Source organism: Stegostoma tigrinum, chromosome 37 (assembly GCF_030684315.1).
Source record: "Stegostoma tigrinum isolate sSteTig4 chromosome 37, sSteTig4.hap1, whole genome shotgun sequence".
Lineage (NCBI taxonomy): Eukaryota > Metazoa > Chordata > Chondrichthyes > Orectolobiformes > Stegostomatidae > Stegostoma > Stegostoma tigrinum.
In genome coordinates, this window is record NC_081390.1 from 22,017,610 (window position 1) to 22,032,812 (window position 15,203).

At 39.4% G+C, this 15,203-nt stretch overlaps 1 protein-coding gene across 3 annotated transcripts in view; it reads left to right on the forward strand.

Annotated features, from left to right (window-relative positions):
• micu1 (mitochondrial calcium uptake 1) overlaps positions 1 to 15,203 on the forward strand; it is a 106,477-nt gene that overhangs the window by 5,969 nt on the left and 85,305 nt on the right. For all 3 annotated transcript variants that reach the window (XM_048563725.2, XM_048563728.2, XM_048563726.2), the window contains exon 2: positions 5,420 to 5,482. In XM_048563725.2, the coding sequence (XP_048419682.1) occupies positions 5,478 to 5,482 (5 nt within the window). In that variant the 5' untranslated portion in view covers positions 5,420 to 5,477. The remainder of the gene's footprint in view (positions 1 to 5,419; positions 5,483 to 15,203) is intronic.

Sequence of the window (15,203 nt, forward strand, 5' to 3'; positions counted from 1 at the left end):
TACAAAGTGATCGAGTTTGCAGATGAAAACCAAATAATGAGAGGGATAGCAATTGGAGGTGGCAGCCCAAGCTACAGAATCATTTTGTGAGGGTGTGCAAGTAGCAGAATAAAGGCATATGAAATTTTTTGGTAAATGCATGTTTAATACTAAACTTGGCACAGCAAGTGGACAACATCTGTGTTTGATGGAATGGCGTTGAAATAACCAAGGATAAAGCCAGAAGAGATCCCTGAGTTCTAGCAGACTGGATTCTACATAAGTCCAATGCATGGCACCAAATAACAATGCCGTAGAATGGTTAGCATATGTACAAATGGACACAATTTTCATGTTTAAAAGTAGTAAAGATCACATCTTACCATTTTCTGGCAACATTGCATCCTGAATTTCACATTCAGTATGCTCACTCTGAAAGAAGAGGCATTGATATATTTGAGGCAATGAAATGAGGGGGGAAAATCACCCACAGGCTGATCTCTATTGCTAAGGGTTTGTTCGATTGAAAAACAACCAGAGAATCTTGAACTGTTCAACAAGGGAATGAGGTGATCTGTTGGCAGTGTGCAAGATGTCAGGACTTGAAATGTTTTCATGGACCATTAATTTCAATAGAGCTAGTAGATCCAGAATCAAACTCAAGGCAGTTTTTAAGAAAGATATGAAGGAACTGTCCTTCACAAGAAGCGTAATCAACATGTAAAATTAATTTCCAGATAGACTGTTTGGGAGAATTATGTGGAATCAATTATGTGAAAGACTGAAGCAGGAATACTGTTAGAATCTCTCTGGATGTATGAAGAAAATCGGAACAAGTTGCTGGCTTTCCTCACCACCCATAATTTCTTGTGACAGTTAGGAGAAGCAATTTTGCATGGTGTTGCACCCAATGATAAATCAAACAAAATTCTACAGTTACATTGAGGATGTATTAAATATCAAATGCCATGTGTTTTGGACAATCATTTTATTTCTCTGGGATTTTGGGTTTCTGGATTATTTGGTTAGCTGATCACTTTGGATAATATTTGAATGAAAGATGAATCATGAAAATAATCAGTGGTTATACATGTCAACATTACGTATTTCAACTGAGTTTGAGTCAGTGTCTCATCTTTTAATAAAGATGTGTTTTTGATAATTGGTATTTATCAGGTACTAATGAAAAAGGTTGAAAGCTTTCAAAGTCAAACAATTTACGAAGGAGTCCTGCAGTGTTGGCATACTGCAACAAATTTGTTGTCTGAAATAGAATTCCAGCAAAAACCCCAAGAAATACCGCTTGCAATGTCCAGTGTTATCTGGAATAGTATGACAAACCCATATCTCCTCCTCTTTGCTCTTCTTAAGATACTTGATTGATCATGGTCAACATCATGTTAGAGATATACTGGCAAATATTTCAGTTAAATAGCGTGACGAACACAAACTGGGTGGCCCATATCTTACACCACTGCATGCTGTATGAGGTGAAGGAGTTGTGTTGACTAAATTGTTTCTGCGCTGATTAACTCTCATCTGTTGGATGACAGAAATCTGATGGATTGTTGGGTGAGTCTCGGGTATGTAACTGGTCCTTTATTGCTTTGCGAAGAAGTGACTTGAAGACAGAACATTACAGATATACAAGATATTCAGATTTACACTTTCTACTCTAGTTAATAATTATTTTGCTAAACTGTAACTCCAGCACAATGGAATCTTGGTGTAAACTAGTGGTAGCTAATTCTACACTGACACCAGGCAACATCGCAGGGCTCGTTAGGTTGGTGAAGATGTAAATTGTAAAATCTTTTCCTTGACTTAATATGTACCCATTAGCATTTTCAGTACGTCTGTAAGATACCATCTGGTTTGCCTCCTTTCAAGGCCATAAAATAATTTATTCTATCGAGCTTTCTCAGATGTCCATTGCTAGCTACAAGTAATCAAAAATCTGGACGTGTGTGAATTTATCTTGTGTTGAATCGTATACAGACACGTTAGCTGTTGTTAATCATAGTCAGAAAAACAAACGTGGGCATTTATCATTTTACTGAACATCCAAAGAAAAAATTGTTTTAAGTGAAAAATAAATCTTCCAACTCCATTTCATTATTTACTTTTCCAAAAAAAAATTTTTTAAATGTTGCTGCTGAAATTTTCATTAAATCAGTGTTGTTTGAACTGTTTTATCATCGAATCATAGAATCCCTACAGTGTGCAAGCAGGCTCTTTGGCCCAACAAGTCCACACTGACCCTCAGAGCATCCCACCCAGACCCATCCCTCTATAACCCACACACCCCTGAGCACTATGGGCAATTTAGTATGGCCAATCCACTTAGCCCGCGCATCTTTGGACTGTGGGAGGAAACCAGCACCCAGAGGAGACCCATGCAGACACGGGGAGAATGTGCCAACTCCGCAAGTTTTGTGACCTGTAGTTCCATTTCCACGTTTCTATTTGGCATGAGCCGATGTAATTGGATAGGATTCGATCACTCTCTGTGTACACAGTATCTAACCTTAGAATAAACAGCTGCTTTGCTTCCAATGAAATAAAACACAAAAAGCAATATGCAAGATATTGTGCATTGGGTGAGTAATAAGTACCTTATGCTGCTGATAAACTCACCTACTAATTCCTAATCACTCCCAACAATACATAAATTGAAAGCAAGAGTCATTTTTCTTATTAAATCAAACATAAACAAAGGAAAGAACAACCAAAGCACACATTTTATTAGATGAAAGGGATTGACGAACTGATTATGACGTTTAAGTTTTCTTTTATTCAGATATTAGAAGGGCAAAATGAGGGAAGCCAAAAGCATGCAACCTGACTTCAGACATAATTCTGTGGCAATTGTAACGCTGTAGATTCATGACCCAATTTTTAAAATTCCTGGAATACTGTAACGAAATATAGTTTAAATGTGCATGCTGACACCTGCTGTATCTTTCCCCAAGATCACTTCTACCTGCTTTGGGTTTGTCGTGCTACCTATCTGAAATATTTTCCAGTCTGTCTTTGTAACATGATGTTGACCCTGACCAATCATCAAATACTTCAAGAAGAGCAAAGAGGAGGAGATATGGGTTTGTCATAGTTTGCAGATAATACTGGGCATTGCAAGCGGTATCTTTTTGGGATTTTTGGTGGAATTGTACTTCAGACAGATTTGAGTTGACTGAGTTTGCTGCTCTTAAATCAGTAATACTGTCACATAGATGAATGCTGATCCTGTCATTTCAAAATGACAGGAGGACCTATGTAGCTGTTAAGCAGATCCATTATATTAAAAAAAACCTTTCTGTCTCTTGGGAAGTAAAATGATGTTGGAGCCCAAAGAAAATCTGAAGTGAAGTTATGATTTATTTGGTTGCAATAAAATGAGAGCATTGTATAGCTTATTGATGAGCTGGTCTTCTTGCAGGTCTCCTGTTCAGAGGTTTGAAACAACATTCTGGGAGAGTGTCATAATTCTGCTAGGATCTGTGAAGAGGAAAGACTGGTTCGCATTCATTATTCACACTTGAAACATTAACCTGTCAAAGCTCTTCATGAAAATAAAACAGAAGTGCAGATACTGGAGATTTGAAACAAAGAAGAACAGAAAGGGCTGGAGAAACCTATCAAGTCTGGCAGCATCCATGGAGAGAAATCAGGTTAACATTTTGAGATCTGTGACCCATCTTCAGCCACTCAAAATGTTAATTCTCCAGCACTTTCAGTTTTCGTTTGTGTCAAAACTTGTAAGAGTCTGTTGGATTTACTATGTATTTCCTAAAACAGTACTGCTTGTTTTACTTCAAATTTCCTGTTTCTTTTTCATTTACTGTCTCATTTAACGAGGCTCTTCATATCATGTCAGGGCAGTATAGTTTGACAGTTCCGTTGAGAACCAAGATGAGCAGATTTCTGCATGATTTAGAATGGAGACAATGTCTGGCATTTGTAAATTTCAGGAAATAGAATAATATGCACGAGGGCACAAATACAAATTTGAGTAATAGATTTGCCAAGATGATCTCTCGGTCATTGAAAGGATTATTACTTTTGGCACCAAGTTTAGTTTCTAACCCTTATTGATAATGTTTGACATTATGTGACCTGCTGCTAAAGTCTTTGATTTTTAAAAAGAACTGTTACAGCAACTTTTCTAAGAAGGAGATCCTATCACATGTAGATATTTTCTTATTACACTGTTTAGAGATGTTCTTGCCCACCTCTGAAGCAGGTTAGATTTGAACTTAGGTCATAGGGTGGTTAAAAAGGCACTTGGCATGCTTGCTTTCATTGCTGAGTGCTGTGAATGTATGAGTTAGCAAGCCATGATGAGGTTGTATAGGACACTGGTGAGGCCGCTTGTGGAAAACTGTGTCCAGTTCTGATCACCCAGTTGTAGATAAGATATTTTTACCAGGATGCTGCCAGGTATGGAAAGTTTGAGTCATAAAAATAGGCTGGGTCTTTTTTTACTGGTTTGGAGGAAGTTGAGAGGCCATCTTATAGAAGTTTATAAAATAATGAGGGGTCTTGATGTTCTTAATGGTAGTTGTCTTTTCCCTGGGATAGGGGATTTCAAGATGAGGGAGCATGTTTTTAAGGTGAGAGGAGAGAGATTTTAAAAAGGACATGAAGGGCAAATTTTTCACACACAGGGCTGGTCATGTTTGAAATTAACTTCCAGAGGAAATGGTGAATCCGGGTACAATTTCAACGTTTAAAAGGCGCTTTGATAACTACGTGAATAGGAAAGGTGTGGAGGGATATCGGCTCAGGAACAGGCTAATTTAGTTTGTGATTATGTTCAGCGTAGACTAGTTGAACCAAAGGGTCTGTTTCTGTGCTGTATGACTCTACATTGCCACTGTGCCACAAGAGTCTAACTGTCACGCATGTAGCATTGCTCATTTTCACCAGTTACATTCAAGTTGTCCATATATGAAATAAAATTTCTCATGTTACTACCATCTTTTTGACAGTTTGTTGGAATAATTCGTGATCTGCTTTGCAATAACTAAACTGGCTCCAATAAGTGATTGCCAAATCTTCTTCAACTCAAAAATAGTCATGATGCTCTTCAATGAAATCAGCTAGTTGGTAATGAAAAATTGTTGTTCAAAAATAATCCAGAGTTTTCAAGCACCACCTCTGCATTGGGGTTTCACTGCTGCAAGCTCCAAACACAGTTAGAAAGACCTTAAAAGTGTTTTATCCTTTTTTATTGCAGTGTGATTTTCCACTATCAGTGCTTTTAATGGTCCCAATCTTTTTTAAAAATCATTTTGGCTTGCCATTAAAAAAATTGTTTAACTTTGAAAAAGTCTGCACTGAAAATCCTGACTTCTCTTCAGACATGTTGACTGACCAATTTATATTTTGAGGTCCAGTATTTTTATTGTTAAAATTCAGAATTTTTTTTTGTTCACAGTTTGTGACCTGAAAGGTGTCGACCAGAATCTTGAACTTCATTGGGAATCATAGTTCAAATGAGGTATGTGACACGCATTTTGTGATATGTTGAGCCAACTCATGTCAGTGCAAACATAAAAACTTCCATTATGCCATGCAATGGAGGTGGGACATGTAACAAAAATTCAGAAATGAAATAGCAAATCATTTTTGTAAAAAGAAGTGATTGAAGTGCGTAGGAAGTTTAGTAAAATGTGATCATTTTTAAATTTTGGGATTGGCCAAATTATCCAACCATTCCTTTGTCAGCAATTGTTGAATGTATCCAGTGGCATGTTAATTGAATGAGCTTAAAAGGGATTGTGTATAACTTTACTATGCCAAGCTTTGCTCTAACTTAACTAAGAATATGGATATTAATGCTATTGTTACAAACTGTAAGTACGTACTTAAGGAGAACCTTGACCCATTCACAATTCTGACCTCCCAGTGATTGGTAACAAATGCGCTGTTTATCCCGATGCAAACATTCTGTTTTTAAACTTCTTGACCCCATTTTTGCCTCCACCGCTTCCTGTAGAATACAATTTGACAGGCTCATTCCATATTCTTAAACTGTGACCTGTAGTTCTGGACTGCCCTCTGATCAGGAATATCCTTCTGTTTGTCCTGTCCAATGCTCTTAGAATTTTATGGATTTCTATGACCTACCCCTGCATCATTCTAAATTCCAGTGAAAATAGCCTTTATCGATGTCACGTGAAGAGCGGGTGCAGTCCTGCCAATCCTGGAATCAACCTGGTACACCTTTGCTGCATTCCCTTCATAGCAAAGACTTCCTTCGTCAGATAAGGAGACCAAAACTGTACACACATTCTGGGTGTAGTCTCACCAAGGCCCTGTACAATTACGGCAAGATATCCTGCTCCTATATTTGAATTCGCTTGCTATGAAGACAAATGTACCATTTCCTTTCTTCACTGCCTGCTGCACCTGCATGCTTATTTTCACCAACTAGTATTCAAGGACACCTAGGTTTCATTGCATTTCCCTTTTTCTCAATCTGTCACCACTTGTCACTATATTGCAGATGTTAATGTATTTCTCACTATTTTATTAACATTACAGTTGCCAGTGATCCTGTAAATTTTCATCACATTGCTTCTAAGTGCAATTGGCATTCATGTGTTTACCTAAATCAGTATAAATTTGACCTCGTCAACTATTCTGAATTAATTCTTTCTGAGGGAAGGAAAACTACAGATTCCAATCTCCCACATTCTTCTGACAATTTTAGAACATACATTTTGTGGTAAATAACTGCTACTTGCTGATTTACCACATATTTTTCTGTCTGTCTGACCTCATTGATCATGATTCTGGGCCTCTTCATCTTAATAGAAATTGTTGAAAACTATATGCACTTTGTCAGTTGTGATGAAAGATGTGTAGTGTTGAATCCTGTTGGATTGTTTTATTTCATGCTGATATTTTTGCACAAAAGGCCTGTCCTGGGAGCCTGCTGTGAGTTGAACATCCACCACTAACTTTGCTTCTGTATTTTGAACTCGTACAATATTGCAATGAGTCTTATTACTAGTGCTCCGTGATAGATACTGAAATTAATACACTGAGATGATGATAGAGAAGGATCTTAATAAAAACTGATTAGAAGAACTGTGCACCACAAGGAAACTTATAGCGTGCTACTTTATGATCAATTAAAATATCCTAAGTGGGGTAGAATTTGTGTAACTTATGAATAAGTATAGTATATGTGTAGAAATATAGATTGTTTCTGGGTATTTTACAGTTTTTAAAATGTTGTATAATCATGGGATAGTGCTAGAAAATTATTCTTGTTAAATGTGATCTGATCTTTGGAGAAACATGCTCCACTGTTTCCATGTACTTGCTACATAGTCCTGCTTTGTTCCTGCGAGAAACACATCACATCAGTTAGTCATGGTGGGTGGGTGAGTGGCGTTCGGACATTGTTCATGATATGGAATTTAGAGAAATAATGAAAGTGTATCCCAGACTCCCCTTCTCTGCTAAATTAAGAATTGTTTAATTTTACAAAATAGTTTTGCAGTATATCAGCACCGAGGTGATGTTCAGTCAGTGTGCAGTTAGCAATCAAAAATGCTTTTGCCATGTCTGTGTTATCCTGCTCCAGTTGAGTACCAGTACTTTTGTTCATAAATTATTTCAGATTTTTAAAATTTTTTAACTTTGTTTTTAATTAGCAAATATATTCAAGCAATGAACTTAAAGGATGGATATCAAATTGGTTGCGGGACAGTTAAGAGAGAGCAAGGATAAATAGATATTTCAAAGTGGAGTGGTTCTTATGGTGTGGTATTAGTGTCCCTCCCACTGAGCCAGAAGACCCAGGTTCTACCTGCTCCAGAGAATGTCTTGTGTCTTCGCAGGTCTGAACAGGTTGATATAAACATATCTACATTTGTGTTTCTCAAGGTATTTTCTGATGGATTTGAATGACGTAGACTTGGGGGTAAAACAATGGTTAACTACTTATTAACTTCCAGGACTTAATATCGTTTCATTGATGTTCCTAGCTATGTCAGGAAATTTACTGTTATGTGAGTGTGATGAAGACCAAGTCCATGTAGGCTCCAGTACTATAGTTACAACTAAGAAAGAGGTTCTGAATAGAGAGTATGTTAACCTGGCACTAAAGTAAAAATCTGGACTTCAAAGGTTATAATCTCTGACCTGAGCTGCATGTGAATTGGCATAGGGTACATAAAATTAGAGAAATGACTGTGACTTCAAGACTCATATGGAAGAAGTCGGTTCGAGTTCATGGGTCACAGGTACCAGTACTTGGGAAAGTGGGGACAGGATTGTTGGGACACCCTACATGTTTGCACCTGTACTGTGCTTTGCCTAGTGTTCTTGAGAACCATGAGTAGGGAAGTAGAGAGAGATTTAAGCTAAATATTGAAAGCAATAGATCAAACATGGAGCAAAGTGTGGACACAAGGGAGGAAAATAGTATTTTATGAGGGTCTGAGAATGGCAGGAATGGGCAAACTGTTGGGGGAGGGAGTCAAGATGAGATATTACCAAGTTTACAAAATGTCAAAAGTAAAGATTGTGCATTGGAAAGCATGGATTGAAACAACAGATATGAACTGATAGACATTAGGGAGATAATAAAATGTGAGGCTGGATGAACACAGCAGGCCAAGCAGCATCTCAGGAGCACAAAAGCTGACGTTTCGGGCCTAGACCCTTCATCAGACCCTGGATGAAGGGTCTAGGCCCGAAACGTCAGCTTTTGTGCTCCTGAGATGCTGCTTGGCCTGCTGTGTTCATCCAGCCTCACATTTTATTATCTTGGAATCTCCAGCATCTGCAGTTCCCATTATCTCAGACATTAGGGAGAAATGGTTTCAGGTTGACGAAGATTTGGTTCTGATTATAGAGGTCTATGTGGCATTTGAAAAAGCAGGAAAGCATATGAAGTTGGAGGGGTATTACTGTTAATCAAGGATGGCATTTACACAAGAGTTTGCAATGGTTCAGAAAATCAGAATATGGAACAAAAACACAAGTTGCTGGAAAAGCTCAGCAGGTCTGGCAGCATCTGTGAAGAAAAAAATCAGAGTTCATATCTCGGTTGTGGTGATCCTTCGTCAGAACCGACCTGAAATGTTAACTCTGATATTTTTCTTCATAGATGCTGCCAGACCTGCTGAGCTGTTTACAGCAACTTTCGTTTTTGTTCCTGGTTGACGGCATCTGCAGTTCTTTTTGGTTTTGATCAGAGTATAGAGTTGCTTTGGCTGGAGGTGAGGAATGGTAGCGAAACAAAGCCATCAGTGGCCATGGTCTACAGGCCACCTGACAGTGCCCATAAATTGGGACAAGGTACAGAAGAAGTAATGTTGGATGCTTGAGATAAAAGGCCTCAATAAGTGACTTTATTCTACACTAATTAGTACAAACAGATTAGCAGCAGTAGCCTGGATAAGGCATTCATTGAGTACTTCAGAGAGGAAGTTTCTTAGCACAGCACACTTCGGAACTGTTTACTTGGAAATTGGTGCTGTGTAATGTGAAATAATTAATAATGACCTCAAAGTTGAGGCACCCCTTGGTTGCAACAACCACATTATGATTGAAGTTTACATTGTTTGAAAGTTGGACGACGAAGGCTAAGACTAATTTTATAAAGCCAAGGAATTGCAATTATGTGGGTGTGCAAACTGAACCAGTAGAAGAAAACTGGCATGATTGGTTAGGAAATTAAGTCAATAGAGACACAATGGCAGACTTTAAATGGCTATTTCAGAATATTCAGAAAAACGATACTCATACCACAAATAAAATTGTAATGCAAGAACCCATTACCCACAGTTAACGAAAGAACTTGGGGAAGGTGTCAAACTTAAGGAAAAAAGCTTAAAATGTGCAAAAATGGCGGGTCAGACGATTGTGTGGAACGTCAAGAATGGCAGGAATGACTAAACGTTAATTTCAAGAAAGAAGTTAGAGATTGAGCATTGGAAAAGCAGTTATTAAAGGTGCTAAGAAGGAAAAGAGTAAGTAAAGTAAGTATTGGTCCTCTAAGAGAATAAAAATGGGGAGTCAATAGTAGATAATGAGGAGAAGATGAATGAAATGAACAGACACTTTGCCTCTGTCTACACCATGAAGGATATCAGGGGTGGATAGGAGAGATGAATTTAGTGAAATTACAGTGAGGGATTTTTACCAAGTAAACTGATGGAGCTGCAGGCTAACAGGTCTCTAGGTTCGATGAACTTTATCCTAGAGTCTTAAGAGGTGAGGTAGTAGGTACATTTTAAGAAACTCCCTAGACTCCAAAAGGTTCCATTGGACTAGAAAACAGCAAAATATCCTCTCTGCTCAAGAAGGGAGGGAGGGAGGCAGGAATCTAATGGCCAGTTAGCTTGACATCTGTCATGGGGAGGTTGTTAGAATTGATCATTAACAAGACTAGAACTGTGCACTTAGTAAAACTGAAGGTATTCAGGAAGAATATAGTTTTGTCAAAAGGAAATCATGTTAAACAAGTTATTGGCGTTCTTTGAAGGATTAGCATTCGCACCTTACAGAAAGGGAGAGCCCTTAGATGCACAATTCATGGCTTTTGATAAGGCATTTGATAAAATCCCACAGCAAAGATTATTGCTGAAAATAAAAGCTTGTGGTGTAGGTCTTTAATATATTAACATGGATAGAAGATTGACTGACTGGCAGAAAACAGGGTTGAGTCTTTGACTGGCAGGATTTGAGAAGTAGAGTTCCACAAGGTTCTGTGCTAAGCCCTCAACTTTTCACAACTTAGATCAATGACAGATGAGGTGAGCAAACTCATGGTAACTAAATTTGCAGGGGACAGCAAGGTGGGTAGGCAAGTATGTTGTAAAGAAGCCATAAGGGAGTTGCAAATGGATGTAGAATGAAGGGTAAATTCTGACAGATGTTGTTTTGTAGTGGGCAAAAAATGAAATTATCTAGTCTAGCAGGAAAAGTAAGAAAAGAGAGTTTCATTTGAATGGAGAACAACTACACTTTTACTAGGTGGAAAGAGATTTAGATATCTTGTTCCACAAGTTACAGAAGTTAGTTTAGGTACAGCATGTAACAGAGAAGGCTAATAGGAAAGTATCCCTTGTTATGAGATGAATTCAATATAAGAGTGAGGATATTATGCCTGTGCATTATTAGTGAGACCACATCTTGAGTACTGTGTATAGATTTGATCTCCTTACTTAAGGAGGAATGTAAATGCATTGAAAGTTGTTCAGAGGAGATTTACTAGCTTGATACCTGGAATGAACGTGGCCTTATGAGGATGGGTTGGATGGGCTGGGCTTGTTGACACTGGAGTTTAGAAGAATAAAGGGTGACTTAATTCAAGTGTATAGGACCCTGAATGGTTTTGGCAAGTTGGTCATGGAAAAAGTGTTCCCTCCTGTGCTAAGTCCAAAATTAATAGCATTGTTCACCCTTTCAGGACAGAGATAAAGAGCATATATTTTTATCTCTGAAGGCTGTTTTGTAACTCTTAGGCCACGAAAGGTAGAGATGGGGGTCATTAAATATTTTTAAAACAGCTGTAGTTAGATTATTGTTAGGCAGGGGAATAGTGGGTTGTTGGGTTGAAACACAGATTGGCCATCATCTTATTGAATGGAAGAGCAGGCCTAGGGCACTGAATGGTATACTTGTGCTTCGATTTTGTTTGCTTCAATGTAAATGAGGGAGCTTGAAGTTGGTTTGGAATAGTTTAACAGCAAGGAAAAAAAAGTTGATTTTTTTTAATATCAACACTCAGAAATCTTAATTTCAACAAATTACTGACATTGGATTTACAGTGCACAATGACCAGACACCTTTGATGATAGGATATCCTATTCGAGTGTTTGAAAGCATTGTGAAAACTTGTGTAAAGCACTGAGTGAAAACTCCAGACAGCTATAGCCAAATGAGCAGGTGTGACAGGTCAACAACAGCAAAAAACATCATTGAGTACTTCCCGAATTAAAACTTTTCTGTAAGCAACATCTTCTATTGTTACTACACTTGAACATACCTGCCAATAGGGTCATTGTGAGTTCGAGGTTTCTTTCAGTCTGTTTGTAAAGCTTATCTTTCTTCATCCATAGAGACCTACGAGCTATGATAGCAGCTTTCAAATGCAGCTTGAATGAGATTGGGTACTCCGGTCTGTTGCAGATTAGAGCCGTTGGGCAGCACGGTGGCCCAGTGGTTAGCACTGCAGCCTCACAGCGCCAGGGACCCGGTTCGATTCTAGCCCTGGGCGATTATCTGTGTGGAGTTTGCACGTTCTTCCTGTGCCTGTGTTTGATTCCTCCAGGTGCTCCGGTTTCCACCCACAGTCCAAAGATGTGCAGGCTAGGTGGATCGGCCGTGCTAAATTGCCTGTAGTGTTCAGGGATGTGTGGGTGATAGGGGAATGGGTCTGGGTGGGATGCTTCAAGGGGCGGTGTGGACTTGTTGGGCTAAAGGGCCTGTTTTCACATTGTAGGGAATCTAATCTAATCTAAACAAAACAGTACACTATACCAATCTGCTCACTTCACAATGCCAACGATGTCGTGACCTTTTCTGTGGTTACTTCCAAATGAGACCTCAAGAATTGGAGAATGCAGAGAGAATTTCTGAATTTACATTAATTTTGGAATGATCACCCACCCTTGCCTTGATGCACACTTTAACATTGTCCATTCCTTTTAAATGAAAGTTAGCGTAGATTGTGAATGCTTCTATTTGTGAGGTCATGTTGCGGCTGTGCAGGACATTGGTTAGGCCACTTTTGAAATACTGCATTCTATTCTGGTCTTCCCTGCTATAGGAAAGATGTTGTGAAACTTAAAAGGTTTCAAAAAAGATTTATGAGGATGTTGCCGGGTTTGGTGATTTTGAGCTATAGGGAGAGACTGAATAGGTTGGGGCTGTTTTCCCTGGAGCAGCAGAGGCTGAGGGATGACCTGATAGAGGTTTATAAATCAATGAGAGGCATGGATAGCATGAATAGTCAAGGCTTTTTTTCCGGGGGGTGGTGGGGGGAGAGGGTGGGGGGAGGGATGGTGTCCAAACCTAGAGGGCATAGGTTTAAAGCGAGAGGGGAAAGATTTAAAAGGGATCTAAGGGGCAACTTTTACAGGTTGAGGGCCGTGCCTGTATGGAATGAGTTGCCAGAGGAAGTGGTGGTACAATTACAACGTTTAAAAGGCATCTGGATAGGTACATGAATAGGAAAGATTTAGAGGGATGTGGACCTAATGCTGCCAAATGGGACTAGATTAATTTTAGGTACTTGGTCAGCACAGACAGGTTTTACCGATGGATCAGTTTCTGAGCTGTACATCTCTATGACCCTATGACTCTATTTCAGAAAAAATGAAGTTTATCCTCCAACTGCACCTACAAATAATCCTTAGCTAATCTTTGTAAATCCAATCATAATCAGCCGGTAGAGAAAGGATAGTTAATCTTCATAAAATGCAACATGTAATTAACAATTTAGAACCTGCTGTGTTTGTGACCTCAATTTTGTTCGCATGATCAGGTGCCACTTAACACTTTTTTTTAATTTACTTTGTTTTCATTTCCCATGAATATTCCTATTTGATTTGGAACATTAACTCTGTCTGTTTCTATAGATGCTGCTATGTCTGAGTATTTCCAGTGCTTTCTGATTTTTATTCAGATTACTAGCATGAGCAGTATTTTGCTTTATAAGGTGTTTGGCCATCAGATGTTTTTGTTAATTCTTAACATGTCAGTATCACTGATATGGCCAATATTTATTTCCCAGACCCTAACTGCCCCTGAGAAAGTATGGGAAGCAATCCTCTTCAACCATTCCAATACATGTACAATCCATAAACCCACAATGTTTTTAGTGAGGGAGTTCCAGGGTTTTAGTCAATCAAGTGATGAAGGAATGATGGTACAGTTCCAAGGCAAGATGATGTGTGGCTTCGATTGTGAACTTACAGCTGGTGGTGCTCCCATTCATCTGTCCTTTCTAGAGGGTAGTGATTGCAGATTTTGGAAAATGCCACTCGAGAAGCCCCTTAAAGCGTCTCAGCAAAATTCTTTTTATAGTTATTCACAGGATGTGGGCATCACTGGTTGGGCCACCGTTTGTTGCTCATCTTTAATTCCCAGAGAGCAGTTAAGAGTCAACCATATTGTTGTTCTGCAGTTACATGGTGGCAAGTCCAAGTAAAGATGGTAGATTCCCTCCCTTGAGAACATGAGTGAACCAGATGGGTTTTAACAACATTTGACGGTGATAATATGGACATTAGTCTAGGTTTTCCTTCCAGCTATTTTTATCGGATTCAGATGGCACCGTTTGCCGTGGTATTATTCAAACCTGAGTCCCCAGAACATTAGCCTGAGGTTCTGGATTGCTAGTCTCATGACATTGCTGCTTTCTCACCGCCAATTAAAGAGGGGATTAATTTGGGCACTGTTGGCCCAGCCCGCATTGATTGGACATCCTAACTGCTCTTGAGATGTTGGATGGTTTCTTGATCAATGGTCTCTGGTGATGAGCTGCATGTCAGGTGCATCGGTCAGGAAGGTGGTTTGTAATTTTTATACTTAGCTGAAAGGAACTTGGATTAAAATTCAATTTGGAAAAAGCACATCCGCAACAGTGAATAGTTCCTCAGTATCAGCTTAGAGATTAGTTTCAAACTCATAATGGGTTTGAACTGTCAGCCTTTTTGTCTCGGAGGTGAGCATTCTACCAACTGAACTTTGTAGTGGAGAGATAATAGGAACTGCAGATGCTGGAGAATCTGGGATAACAAGTTGTATAGCTTGATGAACACAGCCGGCCAAGCAGCATCTTAGGAACAGGAAAGCTGACGTTTTGGGCCTAGACCCTTCTTCAGAAATTGGGGAAGGGAAGGGCGATCTAAAATAGAGAGAGAGGGGAAAGCGGATCGAAGATGGGTGGAGAGGAGACAGACAAGCCAAAGAGGCGGGGATGGAGTCAGTAAAGGTGAGCGTAGGTGGGGAAATGGGAGGAGATAGGTCAGCCCAGGGAGGACGGACAGGTCAAGGAGGTGGGATGAAGTTAGAAGGTAGGAAATGGGGGTGCGGCTTGAGGTGGGAGGAGCGGGTAGGTGGAAGAACAGGTTAGGGAGGCGGGGACGAGCTGGGCTGGTTTTGGGATGCGGTAGGGGAAGGGGAGACTTTGAAACTTGTGAAATCCACATTGATACCATTGGGGTGAAGGGTTCCCAAGCGGAATATGA